A 22579-nucleotide genomic window follows, 5' to 3' on the forward strand; every position below is an offset into this window, starting at 1 on the left:
GTGATGTCCCTATATAAGTCGCCGCGCCCCTGCCATTGTGACTGGAGACAATGACGAGGCAACATCTCCAGAAGAGAAGAACAGAAGACGGCGTCAGAAGACCGGGCCACCGCTTGTAAAAGGCGCGGTGGCCCAGCAAGAAGAACCGAAGAGGGGGGACAAGACCCCGGAAGTCGGAAGAAGAAGCGGCGAAGAAGAAAGCCGGACTCCTCCGCTAGTGAAAGGGCTAGCAAAAGAGCAAAAGATAGCGGAGGAGTCCGGCGAGAAAACCCCGAAGATGGAAGAAGACCCCCGCAGCTGTGCAATAAACTATTTTAACCCTTGTGTGTTGTGTTTTTTTTTTTTTTTTTACTTTTTTTCCCAAAGGTGAATGGGTACCCATACTCATTCACATAGGGTGGAGGGCCGGTATCCATACCAGGTGACGGGGCCAGCGACGCCTCCTTCGCTGGCCCCGGGTACCTGGAGATGCGCTCAAAATGAGCAGACTTTTCTCCGGGGCGGGAAAAAAGTCAGTTAATTTCAAAAAGAAGGAGGCGTCACTGGCACACACACAGCCGGATTGTCTGCCGAAATGAAAGTCCGGCGGACAGATTGGAGTGCAAAAATACTTTTAGTCCGCCGGACTTTTGGGTAAAAAAAAAAAAAGTCCGCCGGAGCCTACACATGGGCGGATTTTCCACCGGATTGTTTGATCGTATGTATGAGGCATAAGAGTACCTGAACTTCCTTTTCCAACCCTCTGATCCCAAGTTGAAAGACTGTTCAATTGTCTGAGTTTTGCAAATAAAATCCGTTCAAGTGGATCTATGGTCAGTCTCAAGTTACTGGGCCATCTACCACGGGACATCCCCTAGATGTGCAACAAGGAGAACGGAGGGTAACGGTAAGCCCAAAAATAACCAGCAGCTCCTTCGGGGGTTAGTGCTACACTAATATTAAATGAATATCAAGTACAAAGTTGAGATCCCGTTCATGGGTCTATTCAGCCACAATAATATGTGATGGTGGGAGCAGTTGGCTCCAGAAGCAGTAAATTAGAAAATCGTGGACATTTTACGGCTAAAAGAGCAAGTCACTCGAAATGCAGTTTAAGGCTGGATTCACATCTATGCAGTTTTAGTGCTTTTTGCATCTTGCAGATTTGCACTAGAGAATGTGTTCCATAGGAAACCATGTTAAATGAACTGTAGTGCAAATCTGCAAAATGCAAAAAGCACTAAAACTGCATAGGTGTGAATACAGCCTAAGAAGGTGGACAGGAAGCCTCCCAGCCAGGAAGTGTAAAACAGTAAATCTCACCGCTCTCCCGATAACCACTTCGGCCACAGCACTGGTGAAAAGCCGGTATGCCGCTTACCAGGGAGCATTATGGGGTCATGCTGACACGTTTCACTCATGACCAGAGTTTCATGCGCAGACACCTGGTAAGTAACCTTAAATAGCCCATGCACAGTGCAACACATTGATGTCTGTGCTTGGACAAGCAGGTGTCCACTTACAAAATTAACAGCCATTCACAAAAGATAGCAAAAAACAACAATGCTATAGCTGGCTAGTCAAGGAGTGCAGAGGGTCCCAATTATCGCACATAGGGAAGATCTAAACTTAAAGCAAAACACGAACACAAACCCAAAAACAAAAAATGAAATGACAAATGAAAAAACGTTAAAAAAATAAAAAAATTTAATTAAAATGGGAGACTTATGACAAAAAAAACAACAGCTGTAAAAAAGAACAGCCACTACATAAGAAATAATGGCCTAAAGAAAATATTTAATTATTAAAAAGCTGAGATAATCAAAAATAAATCCAAAATAGTGGTAATGGCTGTCAATTGAATGGGCACAGGTTGGCGATGGCAAGGGCAGCATGCCAATTAAGAACCTCCCAACTATAATGCAATGAGTCTCGCAGAGAAAAAAAAAATACCATGCAGGGTAGCCATTGATATATCATGTAGCTGTAAAGAATACCTCTAGGCAAATGAAAAAAGAATTACAGGCAGAGGATTTCAATAAGGCTCATGGTGTAAGAAACACAGAAAGATTACACTCATTAATGAGCCCCAGGGGTTGCATGCTATTCAAATTGTAAATCCAAATTTTTTCTGACATAAGATCCTGTCAAAGTCACCCCTTCTAAGGGGTAAGTTGAGCCTATAAATGCCCTTAAAGGAAAGTCCCCTAGGGTCACTGTCATGAAAGTAATAAAATGCAAGGCAAGTGGACGCTCGTCTTTCTTGACAATGCTATGGATGTGCTCACCAACTCTGATTTTCAGCTGCCTTTTAGTTTTACCGGCATAAAATATTTCTTACCACATGGGCAGGTCAGCATGTAAACCACCCGAGTCGTGTTACAATTAATGAAATTGTTGATTTTAAATTTATTTTTTCCATCAGAGTTGGTGAACACATCCTTTTTGTTCACAAACTTACAGACTGTACATCTGCCACTGGTATGCAATCACCTTCACAGATGGCAGATAAGACAGCCAGTTGGAAGTAACTGATCTTTGATATTCAGAATGAGTGAGGCTATCCTTAAGGTCCTGTGATTGCAGATCAGTCATTAGCGGACGATTGCCCACAATCTCGCCAAGAATGGGCGAGTCTGCCAAGATATGCCAGTGGTGACTGAGTATATATATTTAAACTGGGATATACACAGCACACAAGCAGGCAACAAAGTTCTGCCCAGAACAGGATTCAGTCTACTCATTTTACTGCAGGAAGACGTGTTGTTCCTTCCTGATGATTTACGTACTGCTCACGCATCAGAAGACCTTCAAGCATGATGGTCCAGCACTGTAGATCAGTTTTATTTTGTCAATTTCGATTTAGTTTTAGTCATAGTCTTTTGGCTAAAATGCCATTTTCGTTTTAGTCATATTTTAGTCATCTGAATTGTTTTAGTCGTATTTTAGTCGTCTAAAATAGTGTTATTTTCAGCAATGAAATTAACACTGGCTGCCGATACAGCCAGATCACCCAAAGTTCGAGAATGCTGACTGGAAGGGTGAAACTATTAAAATGACCAAGTCCCCAACAGGCTGGCATCCATCATGAGGTTCTACCAAAAAAGCCGAGAAAGAAAGACCTTTTGATTTCAGAGCCAGATTCCTGAGCCACCAAGCCAGGGACAACCAATTCAGTCTGGCCAGGGATTAGACTGATTTGCTTTATGACAATGTTCTGTTGTAGAGGTGGGGAGTGAAACTGGGCCAATGTAACTGCCTCAAAAGGAGGCCGCCAACAGCCCTAGGACATCGCAAAAGCTGAGTCAGACCACTCCTGCACTGAAGATCTTAAATCTAAAAGTCTGAAGTTTCTCCTGTGCAAGAAACACTTTGGCCTGCACTGTGTCCAGAATTATACCCATATACTCCAAACAATTATTCAATTCCAGCAACAATTCCTGAATATTCAATATTTAACTAAGCTGCAATAATGTTTGGATAGTCAAGGTGGCATCATACAGGACATGCATGCCCTTTTTCCTCTATCCCACAATGGGAATGCCATGAGATCACCGAAGGGCCAGCACCTTGGTTATCAAGTGCATATGAAAAGCCAAAGGGCAGGAACACAGTCTATATAGGGGCCCCACAGAAAAGTATAGGTAATGCTGATGCACCAGAAAGGCAAGAAAATGCCAAAAGGGTGCCTGGTGAAAGGAGGCAATGACAGACCAGGTGGACACATTTTTAAGATAAAATGAGGACATTTATGGGCTATAAAACATCCCAAACTGGAACCAGCATTCATTGCTTTTCATTCTGGAGTAATAGCAGAAGACTGCAACTCTTCCAGGAGAAACTCGTCAGGTGAAAACTGGAGTAACTCAGAATCAGACAGAACCTCTGTGGTTGATGGCTCAGAAGCTGCTAAGGCTGCAAGTAACTGATACAGAACCTGTGGGGAAAGACACAGGAACATCCTTGTGGGTGCTCTATGGTCAGAGTCAACTAAACAACTGGATAATTTGGGCCATAAAGTTTTGCACGGTTGTAGTAAAAGCATCAGCTAAAAGGGCAGCGGAATCAGCCAGCAGGAAGATATTAAAGTTCCACGTGGCTCGTTGCAAGCAGAAAAGGTTTAGGACTTTAAAAGAAGCATGTCACACATAGCTGGTAAAGTAGTCAAATGCATGATGGCGCATTTATTCTAATAATAATAAAAAATGTTATATATACACACACACACACACACACACACACACACACAGATATGATATGACATCATAATATAGAGATATATTATATCTATATCTCTCTATCGTGAATAACACATTGCAGTATAAATGAAAAATTGTGAGCTGGCTTGTAATCCATATAATATATATTAAAATCATTAATGATTACAGAGCATTTATAATAATCTAAGCTGTGAACGCATGATTCTCCCCTTAGCACCGACCATACGCACATATGCGGCCTGGGCTTGAAGGGGTTATACTGGGATGATGCAGGTGGTCGGCTCCCCAGGGATAATAACCGATGTGGCTTAAAGAGACTGTTATCCTGGAGGAGCGGGAGGGGAAGTCCCACCCCACTGAGAGACACGATCCATGATCTGGCACTTCCACCAGCTAGAGTGAGCCTGGAAGGAAGCCGGAAACTGCTTTCTTTCAGTCTCCTTTGTGTAGACATGGAAGAGACGTCACAACGTCACTTACGGTTTACCCGGCTGCCAATGGCGCCATTTAAGAAAAAACTACAGTATTCAGAATCGCCGTTTTTGGTGCAAAAGAGGGATTTTGAAGTCTCAGACCCACGAATCCTCCATAAATTGTTCCTGTCACCACCTATTACTGTGACAAGGGATGTTTACATTTTTAGTGACAGCAATAAACGTGATAAAATGATTTTTTTTTGTAAAAAATAAGAATTTATTTTTATTTTTAAAGCGACTCGCACTGCAAATAAAAACACACGCAAGTGAGGTATCACCGTGATCGTCAGAGCGATAAATTCTAGCACCTCCTCTGCAACGCTAACCTGGTAACCGTTATTTATTTTTTGAATGCACCGCCTATGGAGATTTTTTTTTTTTTTTTTTTTTTTTTTAGGTACCATAGTTTGACGCCATTCCACCAGTGTGCACAATTTCAAAACATGGCATGTTAGGTATCCATTTATTTACTCGGTGTGACATCATCTTTCACATTAAGCCTGTGGGAGTCATGCCTGTAACTGTCAGCCTTGCAATGCCTCATGGGACTTGTAGTTTCGCAAAAGCTGGAGGGCCACCAGTTTGAGACCCCTGATATAGGGGAATCAGAACCTCCTTCCACCTGCTGGTGATCCCTCTAGCGACGCATCCTAGAATTCTATTCACTTCTCCCACAGCCTGGTTGAACGGTTTTCTCATTTTGCAATGATCTGAAAAAGTACCCCCAAATCTTTTTCTTCTGTAGTACTGGCCAACACTGTAACCCCCAATATTTTACTCTGACCAAAATTCTTCTGGTTGAGCAGGGACTGACTGCATTTGGATTCATCTATGGCTGTTCCTGCTTGATAGAAGTCAATCTAATACTCTATCAATCTCAAATGGGACGGTTGGAAAAATTGTATTCGATCATTGCCCACAGCATATCGGCGGCAGCTCTGATCAGTGTATTCTGACAGCGAAGGCATCCCCGCTGTCAAAATACAATAGCACAGCGGAGAGGATTCCTCCATCTACTTTGCTTGGACAAGGTTATCAGTTTGTTTTTTTCCAATCAGCCTGCCAGCAGAGTTTGACTTCTTAAATGGTTTACCAATGCTGCACTTAGAGGTGCTGTGCTGTGTTTTTCCTTTGTGTTTCTACTAAGTCCAGCTTAAAAAATTTTCAGTCAGAGCTTGTTGAGCCAATAGGGCCACAGCTCGATTTTCAGGCAATTGCACATAAAATTCAAATTTTGACCCATGTATGCCAGGCTTTAGGCTTTGACGCTGTGCACTGTTCCAGGAGGGTGACAGGGATAACACATCCAGTTTATTCTATATGGCCTTATCAAATATGTATTTAAAGCTACTAGTCTACAGCTACTAGTATACATCGGAAACCTCTTAAACAAAAGTGTCCACAGACACACATGATGTTTATTGGAATGCAAGCATTACCTGGGAAATGACGTCTGTGATACACATTCCAATCAGTTGGCGAGTGAAAGCAGTGATAGTCGCCAGGGGCTAGGTAAATGACACAATGATAGAGCTCATTGCCTTCCTGAGTCACAAGCTGATCCTGGAATGAAGCTGCAAAACAAAGAAATGTAAAAAAGCATAATCCAGTAAATGTAATCTTTCCAGCAGGAAAAGCCACTATCAGCTAATGAACTAAAGCTACAAACTATATCACCAAGGACAAGTTACACTGATGGGGACTGTAATTCAGCTGCAAGTTATACCAGGATTAGTAAAAGGAGATTACAACACAAGTGTGACAGTGAAGCCTTCAGACCGAGAAGTCTGATTATGTAATAATGCAGAAACGGATGTGCATGCCACTTCACTGAAAACATCATCCATTTCCCAAGGTTGTGTACAAACTCACTCTTTGTGACAGGGAGATTATCGGTCCACGTCTGTGGTCCCAAAAAGGATTCCAGGGAGTAGGTTACCCCTTTCACCTGCTCCACCTCACAGTTTTTTACTCGGCCAAAGTGAAGGATCTTTCCATCAGCTGGACTAATCTGGTGACAAAAATGTAATACAAATAAATTAGACATCTGTTGTGTAACAAACAAAACAAACACAGAATGCCTTTTTGCAGGTTTTACTGATTTTCTGATGTCATAATGGTGATCTGGTAATAAACATTAAATTATTATTATTATATAGGATTTATATAGCGCCCACAGTTTACTCAGCGCTTTACAACATTAGGGCAGACAGTACAATTACAATACAATTCAATACAGGGGGGAATCAGAGGGCCCTGCTCGTAAGAGCTTACAACCTAGGAGGGGGGGGTCAAGTTATACAAAAGGGTAATTAGCTGTGGGGGATGAGCTAATGGAGAAAATAGTGCAGTTGTTAGATGGAGGCAGGATAGGCTTCTCTGAAGAGAAGTTTTTAGGGATCGCCTAAGACTGGATACATTTGAAGACATTCTGACAGATTGGGGTAGTGAATTACAGAGGATGGGCGAGGCTCGGGAGAAGTCATGGAGGCGGATATGGGAGGAGGTGATGAGGGAGCTAGAGAGCAGGAGGTCTTGGGAGGAACAAAGAGGGTGATTCGATTGGTATTTTGAGACTAGGCTAGTGATGTAGCTGGGGGCAGAGTTGTGGATGGCTTTGTAACTTAATGTTAGTATTTTGAATTTAATCCGTTGGGCAAGTGGCAGCCAATGGAGGGATTGGCAGAGAGGGGTAGCAGACACTGAGAGGTTTGTAAGGTGGATGAGTCTGGCAGCAGCATTCATGATGGACTGAAAGGGGTATAGTCTATTTAAAAGGTGAGCCAACGAGGAGGGAGTTGCAGTAGTCCAGGTGAGAGATAACCAGGGAGTGAATTGGGAGCTTTGTGGTTTCCTTGGTTAAAGCAGATAACTCTGCAAAAATGTTGTAGCCTAACTCCCAACAGCGATTATTTGATCAAACACCTATTTGACTCCTTTCATTTGTTGAGAAACAGGTCCACTCACTGGTCATTGTGGTTCCTCTTGCTGACCCCTAGTCGATGTAGGAGACAATATTGATGTAGGGATAAATTAGGAAGAGCCACAGCAGAGAACACACAAAATGAACTGTGAACTGGACAAAATTGGTGCTAAGAGCTCTGTTGCTGAGCGTAGTTTCTACGAACTGGAAAATAGATGGGTATGGGAAAGTGATTTTATTTACAGTAGATATATATTTTAACCACCTGACAGGGTTGCTTCAACAATGCAAAGCGAAACAAATCTGTTGCTTAAAGTGGTTCTAAAGGCAGAAGTTTTTTTTTATTTTTTTTAATCTTAATGCATTCTGTGTGCAGCATCCCCCCCCCCCCCCAATACTTGCCTGAGCCCAATCTCGTTCCAGTGATGTGCAGGAAAGACTCAGCTCTCCGGGACTCTCCCTCCTGATTGGCTGAGACACACTGCTGGCACCACTGGCTCCCACTGCTGTCAAAGTCAGTGAAGCAATTTGGGGGGGGGGGGGCGTTGCCGAGCTGTGGTGCCTCGTCTGAATGGACACACCGAGCAGCGGCTCAGCTTGGGTGCCCCCATAGCCTGCTGCTTGATGTGGGAGCACTCGGCAGAAGGGAGGAGCCAGGAGTGCCAGCAGGGGACCGGAGAAGAGGTGGATCTGGGCTGCCCTGTGCAAAACCACTGCATGAAGTATGACATGTTTGTTATTTTTAACCACTTCCTGTCCGTAGGCCGTCATATGATGTTCTGGACTTTGAGTGGGGATTTCTAAATGATGCCTGCAGCTATAGGCATCATCCAGATATCTTTTTAAGCCAGCGATTCTGTGCACCGCAAGAACAATCAGAGCGGCAGTTCATCATTCTTGCAGGCAGTGGAAAGGGACACGAAAGTTAAACAATATTGGGGATGCGGCTGGAAAGGCAGAGAGAGAGAGAGTTTATTTTTTTTGATCTTGGCTTTTCTAGCGTGAAGGAGAGATGTGGAGTCTTATAGACTCCACTTCTCTCCATAAAGGGGACATGTCCCGCACTATTTCTATTACAAGGGATGCTGTAATAGTAATAAAAGTGATCAAGAAAATATTTTTTTTAAAAGAAAGTGTAAAGAAAAAAAAAAAATTAGTAAAATAAAGAATAATTTTTTTAACGAGCCCCCAGAAGCAAATGAAAATGCAAGTCGCGCCCACATATGTAAACAGCATATAAAAATATAAAATCACAGATGTGAGGTATCGCCACGTGCGTTAGTGCAAAAGCAACAATTCTAGCCCAAGACCTCCTCTGTAACTCTAAACAGGTAAACTGGAAAAAAAATTTAAAGCGTCGCCTATTGAGATTTAAGTACCAAAGTTTGGCACCATTGCACGAGTGTGCGCAATTTTAAAACATGTTAGGTATCCATTTACTCGGTGCAACATCACATTTCAGATAATACAAAAAAATTGGGCTAACTTTACTGTTTTTTTTTGTTTTGTTTTTTAATTCATGAAACAGTTTTGTTTTTTTTTGTTTTTTTTAAACGCATTTGAAAAATCGCTGCACAAATACTGTGTGACATAAAAAGTTGCAACAACCAACATTATATTTGCTAGGGTCTCTGCTAAAAACATATATGTTTAGGGGTTCTGAATATCTTTCTAGAAAAAAAAAAAAAAATAAAAAAAACCTCATGATTTTTACATGCAGGAGTCACGTGCCAGAATTGGCCTGGACGGGAAATGGTTAAACAATAAAAAAAAAGGAAAAATTTAATTTGGTATCACTTTATTGAAGAGAGATAGATATCGTTTATAAGTAAGCGCCACTATTTTTCCTTTTTTTCTTTACTCTTTGATTTTAATGCTCAATATTTATATAGGCATGGAAATCTCTATGGGGCCATTGCATTTCTGCAAAATAAATCTAGTATACATTTTAACAAGTAACTAAAATTTCAGAAGGAAAGAAAGCAAGCCACAATTACCTACTAAATGTGTATGCGTCATACAGCCATCCATACAGTTCACGTCAGTGCTGTGATTAGTAAAAATGTATGACTTTCTATACACCTCCATTAACTCCTGTTACCGATACTCACTGACAAGCAATATCACGCACACATATTTGTGTGTATCTATATATCTATCTATATACACACACAGTGCTCAGCATAAATGAGTGCACCCCAACAGAATTGTCATAAAACTAGGGCTGAAACAACGAATCGATTAAATCAACAATTAATCGATTACTATTTTCATAATCGATTAATCGGCCAGTAACATAATGGGGTTAAAAAAAAAAAAAAAAAAAACACCACACACACTATAATGAGCCCTTTATAGTACAAAAAGAGCAAATAATCACTACTGTGAATATTACTTTCCAGTACTTTCCAGTAAATTACTTTACAGTAAAAAAAAAAAAAATGAACCCCTTAAAGTAGTGATTATCTGCTTTTTTTTTTACTATAAAGGGCTCATTTTAGTCTTTTTAACCCCATTATGTTACTAAATGTCTTAGACCTGGTTCACATCTATGTGTTTATGTGTTTATTGGTGCTTTTTGCAGAACTGCACAGTTCATTTACATGGTTTCCTATTGGACACGTTCATATCTGTGCTTTTTTTCATCCGCTGCGTATTTGTAAAGGGTCAGGGACTTTTAAAAATGCAAAACAGTGCTTCTTTGGTTCAATATACTTAAATGGAGAAGCTGCAGAAAAGCATGTAATATGTTTTTGAAGCAATTTGTGTTTTTTTAATCTGCCCAAAAAAAAAAGCAAAAATGCAAATTGCAGTAAAATCACGTGAGTAGAAATCAAAAACGCACAGCAAAAAGCACTGCAGAAACGGATCAAAAGCAAACCACATAGGTGTGTACCGAGCTTTATGCTGGCCACACAGATCAATTTTCAGATGAGAATATTCAGACGAAAAATCTTTCGTACATTCGCTGAACGAAAGAATTTTGTTTGAAATTTTCACTTGTTTTTAACATTTTATTTTTATAATATAATTTCTGAATGAAAACCACATACATTGTCTGAAAATTCCTTTGACCAAGCAGTTTTCTATTTTTTCCTAGCAAATTCATTCATGTTACAAAAATGAATACACCACAATGAAAGTCTTTGGAGCAAAGCTAAATTTTAGACAACAAAATCCTAACAAGAATTCAACTCCAGGTAAATTTATCAAACAGGTGTCCAATAGACTGCTGATTATAAAAAGGGCATTACTTAAAGAAAACCCCTTCCCATTTCATGCTGTCAGTAATGGAACCACATGGAAGAGTAATGTGGATGCCTGAGAAAGAAAATCATTTCTTTACACAAAAAAGGTGAAGGCTACAAAAAGGATCAACAAAGCTTTACTTATCAGTCAGAATACTGTAGCAAAAATGATACAAAATGTAATGAAGATGGAACTGCGACCATCTCACAAAGATGTCCAAGCCTTCCACGGAAGTTAACACCTTGACAGGAGCGTCTTCTAATTAGTAGGGTTGAAGAAAATCACCATGAAAGTTCACTGCAGTCAACTAAAGTAGTAGAAAGCCAAACTGAGGGCATCGTTTCCCGTGACAGATTACAACATACACTACAGAGAAATGGCATGCATGGGTGTTGTCCACGAAGCAAGCCTCTCCTAAAGCTCATGCACAAAAAAGCCTGCCTGGAGTTAAACAGGGCCCATGCTGAAAAAGACGACAACTACTGGGACTCTGTACTTTGGAGTGATGAGACCAAGATGCATGTTTTTGGAACTGATGCTTGAAAACTGTATGGCGTTGCAAAGGTGAGAAGTACAAAGAAAAATGCAGCCACTAGATCTTGTTTGTGCACTGGTGCGCAGTCATGTTGAAACAGGAAGGGGCCATCCCCAAACTGTTCCCACAAAGTTGGGACCATGAAATTGTCCAAAATGTGTTGGTATGCTAACGCCTTAAGAGTTTCCTTCACTGGAGTCCAACCACTGAAAAACAACCCTACACCATAATCCCCCCTCCACCAAATGATTTTGACCAGTGCACAAACAAGGTCCATAAAGACATGGATGAGCGCTTGAGGTGGGGGAACTTGACTGGCCTGCACAGAGACCTGACCTCAACCCAATGGAACACCTTTGGGATGAATTAGAGCGGAAACATATGAGCCAGTCGTTCTTGTCCACATCAGTCCTCCCAGAATAGTTGAAGCTGTTATAGTTGCAAAGGGTGGGCCAAATCAATAGTGAATCCTACGGACCAAGACTGGGATGCCATTAAAGTTCATATGCGTGTAAAGGCAGGCGTCCCAATGCTTTTGGTAATGTAGCGTTATATATAGTGTTCATCCAACCTAAATTAGGTTTCCTACCTAGAATCACAAAGATTATGCTAGCAGAAAGACTTAGGAAAATATTACTTCAATCCTAAACGTTCTTAGCCTACTCCTTATGTACACTTTATTACTGTGCATTGATGGCTATTCAAGATGTCCTGTACGTACCACACTATGGGAGTCACATACAGGCCTTGCCTGAGGTTTCAGCTTCCTTCGGAAGAATTCACTTAGGTTTCGGTACTGGTGCAGATCTTCCACTGCAGCCTCCTTCATGTTCACACCAAAAGTCCAGATATATAGACTGTATACAGGCTTCCGCAGCCATGTTGGTAGTTCCACCTGATTCAGGCGTCCCCATGCCCGAGAAAGCAGTCTTGTTGGCACAGACTTGTAGATGGCAACCTATATGCAGGAAAAAAAAAAAAAAAAAAAAAGGAGATAAGGTTAGATACTTGCTAATGTCACAAATCATTAAACAGTGGTCTGTGCATATTAAAAGGTATGCAAGGGTTTACAGATTATTAATTTGCCAAGAATGGCACATGCAATCACAGGGGGAGGAGAGAGGAGAGAGGGGAGAGGACAGAGGAGAGAGCGCGCGAGAGAGAGGGGAGAGAGAGCGCGAGAGAGAGCGCGAGAGAGGGGGGGAGAGAGGGGGGGAGAGAGGGGGGGAGAGAGAGCGCGAGACAGGGGGGGAGAGAGAGGGAGCGCGAGAGAGGAGAGAGAGAGGGGGGAGAGAGAGAGGGGGGAGAGAGAGAGGGGGGAGAGAGAGAGGGGGGAGAGAGAGAGGGGGGAGAGAGAGAGGGGGGAGAGAGAGAGGGGGGAGAGAGAGAGGGGGGAGAGAGAGAGGGGGGAGAGAGAGCGCGAGAGAGGGGGGAGAGAGAGCGCGAGAGAGGGGGGGAGAGAGAGCGCGAGAGAGAGAGCGCGAGAGAGAGCGCGAGAGAGAGAGCGCGAGAGAGAGAGCGCGAGAGAGAGAGCGCGAGAGAGAGAGCGCGAGAGAGAGAGCGCGAGAGGAGAGCGCGAGAGAGGAGAGCGCGAGAGAGGAGAGCGAGAGGAGAGAGGGGGGAGGGAGAGAGAGAGGGGGGAGAGAGAGAGGGGGGAGAGAGAGAGGGGGGAGAGAGAGCGCGAGAGAGGGGGGAGAGAGAGAGAGCGAGAGAGAGGGGGGAGAGAGCGAGAGAGAGGGGGGAGAGAGAGAGAGAGCGAGAGAGAGCGAGAGAGAGCGAGAGAGCGAGATTTTCCAATGATGAACATAACCAACAAGAAACAGAATTCAATACATAAATTTGAAATAGCTGGTTCCAATGAACATGCGAAACAGAATAACAGAATCCCCACTGTTAAATATAAAAAAACATACCACATCATATTCAGTTCACTTAAACCAGTAGGGACTGCTACAGGAGATGCACACATCAGCCCAGACAGCATCCACATACTGTATAATGCACAAAACTCAGTGCTTCGCTCTTCTCATGCAATTTCTCCTCCTTTTGTACCCAAAACATATTCTTTTAGTCAAAGTTCCTAGTTTACCCGAGGACAGGCTGATTAGTAACTCACAAGCTCATTATAAGGTACTTTTGTTTTCTTGGAAATGAAAGGGGTATGTAGCTTTTATGAAATGTGATTCTTGCACATCCCCAAGTAGACACTATTACCTGTATAGACCACTCAAAGAAGCCCAGCCAATATCGTCTGCCAAAATAAGATATAAACAAAAAGAGGACGATGGAGGTCTGTAGGCATACAAGACAGATCCTGAGCTGGAAGATAATTGTGTTTGTGTGAGTGTGTGCATTTTTTGCTATTGTAAAACAACTTTTAAAAAGCCCATCAATCGAGCTTGTGATCATTGTTTGTTTTCAGATAATATCTGGGTCATCAGTTTTCAGTGAAGGTGTTCATATATAAGGGCTTGTACCATAAATATAAAATAGCTTGATTACAGTTCAAGGATAAATTCACCTTCTAGAGCAGGTTACACCCATAATTTAGGTGTAATCTGCATGTAAATGTAACATGCGCCAGACCTGCCCCTGCACCCCTGATCCTCCACTACCTGCTGTGACATTTTGAAAATAGCACAGCTGTGCAGGGCTCAACCCACGCGGCCATGTCATTCATTTACAGCGACCTGTGAATGTGAGAACTACAAGTACCATCATCCGTTTCAGCTGACAACTTGCATTCTCAATCAACTGCAGGGGTGCCGATGAGCACTCTCGGAGTTCATTCACAAGCCTTGCAGGAACAAAAGGAAAGTATCTAATTTCTGGTTACTAGTTAAGAGCAAACAAACTGCTATGGGGTAAACACACATTTCTGCTCCATTAATTTTCCGATATAAAGCTCTCATATATAAAAAGTCTAAGAAACCCATTTAGAAATAAATAAAACAATCCCGTTTGCCCAATACGTTTCCTATGGTCATCAGCTCTACCTAGTATTTATAATATTTTCCTGAAATACCTCCATTAGGAAAATACCCCATTATGGCCATTAGCTGGAGCTCACGATCATAGGAAAAACATAGTAAGCAATTTAAAGTGGTTGTAAATCCACTTTGAAAAAAAAAAAAACACACCTGCAAGACAAAGGCATAATGAGCTAGTATGCATAGCATACTAGCTCATTATGTAATACCCGAGATCGAAGCCCTCGCTGCAGTGCCCATACACAGCACCAGCCGGCGACATCACTCCCGGGGGTTACTTTGGTAACGGCACATACGGTGTCATTGCTTCAGTGCGGATGGCGTCAGCACATGCAAATACAGGGGATATCTCCTAAACCGTTCAGGTTTAGGAGATATCCTGGGTAGCTACAGGTAAGCCTCATATGCTTACCTGTAGCAAAAAGTGGTCTGTAGGGGTTTACAACCACTTTAAGGGCATTATTCTTGATGGCTGTGTAAATGCTGGAGAGAGATTACAATTTGTAGTGGAGTATTGCTTTAAATCAAGAATAGCTAGTGGTACAACTACCAAACTTCTAGAATAATAAGACCACCACTTTGAACCGTACAGCAATTGTAATGACAATTAAAGTAAATCTGTACTAATGTCAGACAGCAAAAAGTAACAATAACAAGGACTCTGTACAACAGGCAACATAGGGGGTCTCTTCGAAAGTGTTGCTTGCCTCCCGGAGTCCCCACCATCCTGCAGGACCCCCCCAAAAGTACCATATTAACATTTTAACGTTAGTATTTGCTTAGGACAATGCACACACCCCCATGTGACATTGCTTAGGTCTACCAACAGGTCAGGCAAAGATCTGGATTTTGGAAAGAAGGAAGCATGGAATGTGAACTTTTCAAGAAACTACTGAGAAGCGACAGAGAATGGGGCAATGCTGTACAACATTGCCGTCTATAATGCTATTATTTCGAACATCCCAAAACAACAAGACTCAACCAGGAAAAAAAAAAACTGTGCGGTTCCTGTGCAAATCACAGGCAGTTCTGTGCAGTGCAATTACAGCCCCATTCATTTTGAGTGGGCTGAATCCCAGAGCATTACCTTTGGAAACACACTGCAACTGGATCGCATGATACAACTGGATCCCATTTGCAAACTGCGTTTGGGGTGCCCATAACATTGCGCTGACATCTACTGCAGATTGCAAGGAAAGTACGATTAAAATGTGGTGCGGGAAACCGAACAGAATGAGGGGTTTCCCACACAGCATTTTAGTGTAGATGGGCACTTAAGGGCGGGAAAAAAAAAAAGGCAACTATTCACTCAAAATCAATATTTTAGTTATGGAGTATACATTAACGAGTCATCCACTAGCTTTTTAGAGCTCTCACTAATTTCAGTGGCAAAAACTGCACTCTGATCTCCAAAGTATGTACAGCAGAAGAAGTGAAACTCCTATTAAAAATGGGCAGAGCTAAGGAAAGGTAGACTACCAATGGGAAACACTGATTTTGGCGATCAGTAAAAGATTTGTCAGGATAACAAAAATACACAAAATAAATTTTAGTGCACACAAACGCAATAGAATTCCACATTTTTTGTCATATAAAAGATTTACAATTCCACACACTTGTGGGAGTAATTTGGGGGGGGGGGGGGGGGGGGATAAATGAGGGCGCTTTTATATTTTTTATTTTATTTAAAAATATGTTTACACTTTTTTTTTTTTTTTTTTTTTTTTTTACTTTTTACAAGTTTAAAACAGTTTTTTTGCTAGAAAATTACTTAGAACCTCCAAACATTATATATTGTTTTTTTTTTCCTAACACCCTAGAGAATAAAATGCCGGTCATTGCAATACTTTTTTCACACCGTATTTGCGCAGCAGTCTTACAAGCGCACTCTTTTTTGGAAAAAATTCACTTTTTTGAATAAAAAAAAAAAAAAAAAAAAAAAAAAAAAGATAACAGTAAAATTTGGCCAATTTTTTTTTTAGATTGTGAAAGATAATGTTACGCCAAGTAAATTGATACCCAACTTGTCGGGCTTCAAAATGTCACCCGCTCATGGAATGGCGTCAAACTTTTACCCTTAAAAATCTCCATAGGCGACGTTTAAAAAAATTCTACAGGTTGCATGTTTTGAGTTACAGAGGAGGTCTAGGGCTAGAATTATTGCTCTCGCTTTAATGATTGTGGCGATACCTCACGTGTGGTTTTGACCACCATTTTCATATGCGGGCACTACTCATATGCTGCACTGCACGCGACCTCGTCGGGACAGGGTGCTTTAAAAAAAAAAAAAATAATAATAATTCTTCTCATTTTACTTGATTTTATTTTCACAGTTTTTTTTTTTTTAAATAAATAAAAATTTGAGTCACTTTTATTCCTATTACAAGGAATGTAAGTTTTCAGTCTTTTTTGGTCTATTTAAAAAATAAAAATAAATCAAATGGCACAAAAAGAAAGCTGTATTTGTGTGCAAAAAAGTGATATAAAATGTAATTTGGGTACAGCGTTGCATGACTGCACAATTGGCAGTTAAAGCAGCGCAGTGCCAAATAGCAAAAAAAATAAAAAAAGGCCTCGTCAAGAAAGGGGAGGGAGGGTGCGTCTCTCGTTCTGGGTGGACATCATATGACGGAGAACCAGAACAGCCGCGTGGGTGTTGCTAGGACACGGCGTGACCCCAATCTCTGTAAAGAGCCATGGCTCTTTAACCATGTGATCAGCTGTGTCCAATCACAGCTGGTAACATGTAAATAAGGAAGTGCTGTGAATCATCTCGGCTCGCCTCACACTGACAGGGGAGACCTGGGCAGGTAATCAGAGCACTGATCATCAGTGACCCGATTACAGGAAAGCCCCAGCAGTGCCACCAATCAGCACAGCCTTTCAGTGGCTGCTCATCAGTGCTGCCTCATCAGTGCCCATTAGTGAAACCCCATCAGTTCCCATCAGTGAAGGAGAAAAACTACTTATTTACAAAATGTAATGACAGAAATTAAGAAAAACTTTTTTTTTTTCTTCAAAATTTTATTTTTTCTCTTTTTTTTAGTAATAAAAATCCCAGCAGTGATTAAATACCACCAAAAGACTATTTGTGTGAAGAAAAAAAAAAAAAAATCATTTGGATACAATGTTGCACGACCAATTAATTGTCAAAGTCTGACAGAGCTGAAAAACAGGCAGGAAGGGGGTGAAAGTGCCCAGTATTATTGAGGCGCTTAAATCAATATCAATGACATGGAATTGATAAAATAGCTCTTATCTCAGGGAAGTTCCCAAAACATGGCCCATTGGGGGTACTTGAGGACTGAGGTTGCAAACCACTGTGTACCACAGTATAGACTGTGCGTACAGACCAACAAATGACACCATGAAACTATAAGATCGATGCACATTTTGCGCAGGTAAAAAAAGCACGAGATGCAGGTAGGTTTAAAATCTCTTTTAAAAAATTCACCAGCAAACCTATATTTTTAATTTGCAACGAAATGTCTAGAAAGAAATTATAAAAGACTGAAATCAACAGACGAGAGCGTCTCAAAAACATTTTTTGTACAAAGCGATAACTTCTCTTTTATAATCTTAAAGCTAAACTCCATTCACAAAATGCTCATTTAAAGCGGAGGTGCACCCTAAAATGGACCTCCGCTCATCGGAACCCCCCCCCCCCCTCCGGCGCCACAATTGGCACCTTTCAGGGGGGAGGGGGTGCAGTTACCTGGATAAGCCAGGTAACTGCACCCACTTCCGGGATAGCTGTCTGCGGAAAGGGGCGTAGATTACGCCCCTTTCCGCAAATGCCCGCCCCTTTGCGCAAGTGCCCCGCTGCCTGCTGGGAAACACACAGTTCCCAGAGGCAGCGGGGACCGTCCGGATTGCGCCGCGCGGCTCGCGCATGCGCAGTAGGGAACCGGGAAATGAAGCCGAAAGGCTCCATTTCCTGATTCCCATACCCAAGATGGCGGCGGCAGGACCTGACAGACGACCTAGCGATCGGCTTCGGGTGCCGACATCGCGGGCGCGCTGGACAGGTAAGTGTCACTATTTTAAAAGTCAGCAGCTGCAGTAATTTGTAGCTGCTGGCTTTTAAAGCTCCCGGTGGACTCCCGCTTTAAATAGATTTCTAAATAGCCAAAAATTACATAAATTCACTTCGTGAGCACCATTTGCCTAAGAAAATCCAGGTATTGACATCATCACTGTGCCATGCATATAAACAGAAGAAAAAACAGCGCCAATCTAAGTGCAGTATTGTTGAATCAATAGACATTTAATTTGTGAAGTTATGCACTCACACTCTACCAGAAAGTTTCAGGCACATCATGTATCTAGAGGGCATCGCAGGGCTCTCGAGGAGAAGCGGTAACTCGTTCGGCTGTATCTCTCGTCCGGTGGCGCCGGTGGTTCCCAGCGTCGCACGGCTTGGTGTAACAGCGTCAGGCAGGATGCCTGATGAAGGAGCACGCATGCTCCGAACGCGTGCAACGTAAACCACAACGAAACGTCATCAAAGTGCGCCCCTCAACATAACAACGAACGGACGAACGGACGAACGGACCTCCCTGACGCTGTTACACCAAGCCGTGCGACGCTGGGAACCACCGGCGCCACCGGACGAGAGATACAGCCGAACTAGTTACCGCTTATTCCCTTTGTGTGTATTGGAACAAAACAAAACAACAAAAAAAAGGGAGGAAAAAAAAAAAGCAAATTGGACATAATGTCACACAACTCCAAAAATGTGCTGGTCAAAATTCTTGGCAGCCTTAACTTAAGTATTTGGTTGCACACCCTTTGGAAAAAATAACTGAAATCAGTCGCTTCCTATAACCATCAATAAGCTTCTTACACCTCTCACACTTTTGGACCACTCTTCCTTTGCAAACTGCTCCAGGTCTCTCTAATTGGAAGGGTGCCTTTTCCCAACAGCAATTTCAAGATCTCTCCACAGATGTTCAATGGGATTTAGATCTGGACTCATTGCTGGCCCCTTTAGAACCCTCCAGCGCTTTGTTGCCATCCATTTCTGGGTGCTTTTTGACGTATGTTTGGGGTCATTGTCCTGCTGGAAGACCCAAGATCTTGGACGCAAACCTAGCTTTCTGACACTGGGCTCTACAGTGTGACTCAAAATCCTTTGGCAATCCTCAGATTTCATGATGCCTTGCACACATTCAAGGCACCCAGTGCCAGAGGTCGCAAAACAACCCCAAATCATCATTGAACCTCCACCATATTTCACTGTAGGTACTGTGTTCTTTTCTTTGTAGGCCTCATTCCATTTTCGGTAAACAGTAGAATGATGTGCTTTACCAAAAAGCTTCATCTTGGTCTCATCTGTCCACAAGATGTTTTTCCAGAATGATTTTGGCTTACTCAAGTACATTTTGGCAAACTGTAGTCTTGCTTTTTTTATGTCACTGCGTCAGCAGTGGGGTCCTCCTGGGTCTCCTGCCATAGAGTTTCATTTAATTTAAATGTCGATGGATAGTTCGCACGGACACTGATGCTCCCTGAGCCTGCAGGACAGCTGGAATTTCTTTGGAACTTTTTTCTCTTCTGTCCACGCCCAGAGAGATTAGCTACAGTGCCATGGGTTGCAAACTTCTTGATAATGTTGCGCACTGTGGACAAAGGCAAATCTAGATCTCTGGAGATGGACTTGTAACCTTGACATTGTTGATATTTTTCCACAACTTTAGTTGTAAGTGACCTTCTCTCCTTTTTATCTGCTTTCAGGTGTGATTTTTATATTGCCCACACCTGTTACTTGCCCCAGGTAAGTTTAAAGGAGCATCACATGCTTGAAACAATCTTATTTATCCACAATTTTGAAAGGGTGCCAAGAATTTTGACCAGCCCATTTTTGGAGTTGTGTGACATTATGTCCAACTTGCTTTTTTTCCCTCCCTTTTTTGTTTTGTTCCAATACACACAAAGGGAATAAACATGTGTATAGCAAAATATGTGTTACTGCAATACTTTTCTGTGAGAAATACTTGATTTTCTGGAAAAATTTCTGCCATGAAATATTATATTATATATACACATACACATACATACACACAACGCACACACAGGGGTTGACAAATTTGCTTGGAATCTAGGAGCCAGCTAAAAAAGTTAGGAGCCAGGTCCGTGACGGCAATCCGGACCTGTCCCTGGCCTGACATGGAGACAAGTGAGGGGAAGATAGCGCCTCCAGCCCCCCCACCTGTCTCCAAGTCATTGCCCATAGCTCTTAGAGGGACATTTTATTCATTTTATTTTTTTTAAATGACGAATATTTTTTTAAATTGCATTTTAGTGTAAATATGAGATGTGAGGTCTCTCTGACCCCAGATCTCATATATAAGAGGACCTGTCATGCTTTTTTCTATTACAGGGGATTTTTACATTCCTTGTAATAGGAATAAAAGTGACATTTTTTTTTTTTAAAAGAACAGTGAAAAAAATAAAAATGTTAAAATAATAAAAATAAATTTTAAACGCGTCCTGTCCCGCCAAGCTTGCGTGCAGAAGCAAACGCATATATGAAAGCGGTGTTCCAACCACACATGTGAGATATCGCTGCGATCGGTAGAGAGAGCAATAATTCTAGCCCTAGACCTCCTCTGCAACTTAAAACATGCAACCTGTAGAATTTTTTAAATGTTGCCTATGAAGATTTTAAAGGGTAAAAGTTTGTCGCCATTCCATGAGCGGGCGCAATTTTGAAGCATGACATGTTGGGTATCGATTTACTCGGCGTAACATTACCTTTCACAATATAAAAAAAATTGGGCTAACTTTACTGTTGTCTTATTTTTTTATTAAATAAATTATTTTTCCCCAAAAAAAGTGCGGTTGTAAGTCCGCTGTGCAAATACGGTGTGACAGACAGTATTGCAACGACCAAGATTTTATTATCTAGGGTGTTAGAATAAAAAATATTTAGGGGTTCTAAGTAAAGGGAAGGAGATAGGCTGGCAGGCAGGGGAAGCTCCATTAGCATGTTGTCTCGATACCACTTTAAGACAGAGTACAAGTATCGATACTTTTTTTTTATGTCACATGACTTTCTTACAATTTATTATTTTTGTTTTTTTAAATAAAAAAAGGGAGGGGGATAGCAACAGAACGGAGGGGGCATGGAGGAAGAATGGAGGGGGACAGCAGAACAGAGGCAGCATGGAGGATGCAGTGACGGTCAACGGTGATCATGCGTGGGAGAGTTACAAGCACCAATCACCGCTGTATAGATTCCACTAAAGCAGCTGAAAGCCGTGGGGGGAGAAGCTTGTAACTCCCCCACGCACCGATCACTGCTGAATGTCCAGGTAGCGGGTGAAGCAACGGGAGCATTTGCCCGAAAATGCTCGTTATCGGTGGCGATACTAGTATCGGGACATAATCTACTGCTGAGCCCAGTAGAGGAAGTTTTCCTTTGATTACACTTTTTCTTTACTTGTCAGAGTAGCTACTGCACAGGAATCCCCAGCATCCCTTCTCCAGAAGTGTCAGCCCAGCCACAGGAGCAGCAATACAGCCGTCACATCTCCTGTCAGCGGCAGTGCCGCCCCCCCCCCCTTCAATGCAACAACCCCTGGATAAAAAGATGGACCCCCACCACTACACCGATCAACATATCATCCATGTGTGCAGGGTGGGTCAGGTCACAGTGCCCCCCTCCCCCCACCATTCGGGGGCCCGTGTGCAGTGAACACCCTGAACACATGGATGATATGCCACTGATGTCTGAACTCCCAACCTGCATTTTCAGATCAGAGAGTCACTGAAGTTCTACACAAAAAAAAATAAAAAAAATACAGGGAAGCCATATTTTATTTTCTCCTGAATGTGCAGCAAGCCTTCTGGCTGACTTTGACCCGGATACTTTCTAAATCATCAGCTAAAGTTACAACTCCTAATTTCGTCTCTTCAATTACTTTTCTACTTTTTATAACTTCATTTTGGGGTATTTTCCAAGCCCATCTGTTTTTTAAATCATGCCAGATTTCATTGGTTATCTCAAAAAACATGGATCCTAATAACATGTACAAATTCCATGGCCTTACCTTAAAAAGGGTTACTAAACCTACAACAGTAAAATCAGTCTGTATATGTAGTAAAGCATGCGTATTATACTCACTGCGGAACCTAAGGGGTTAATCCTCTGCATTGTGTAAAAAAGCTGCATTGATCCTGTCTTCTCTGATCCTCCCCTTCTT

At 42.1% G+C, this 22579-nt stretch overlaps 1 protein-coding gene across 4 annotated transcripts in view; it reads right to left on the reverse strand.

Annotated features, from left to right (window-relative positions):
- Positions 1-22579, reverse strand: part of PISD (phosphatidylserine decarboxylase) — a 57807-nt gene that overhangs the window by 7002 nt on the left and 28226 nt on the right. For all 4 annotated transcript variants that reach the window (XM_077461514.1, XM_077461513.1, XM_077461517.1 and 1 more), the window contains 3 exons: positions 12104-12340; positions 6548-6686; positions 6115-6249 (listed from right to left, as the gene is read on the reverse strand). In XM_077461514.1, the coding sequence (XP_077317640.1) occupies positions 6115-6249; positions 6548-6686; positions 12104-12340 (511 nt within the window). The remainder of the gene's footprint in view (positions 1-6114; positions 6250-6547; positions 6687-12103; positions 12341-22579) is intronic.

Source organism: Lithobates pipiens, unplaced genomic scaffold (assembly GCF_037356315.1).
Source record: "Lithobates pipiens isolate NorthernLeopardFrog02 unplaced genomic scaffold, aLitPip1_a1.2 Scaffold_3, whole genome shotgun sequence".
Classification (NCBI taxonomy): Eukaryota; Metazoa; Chordata; class Amphibia; order Anura; family Ranidae; genus Lithobates; species Lithobates pipiens.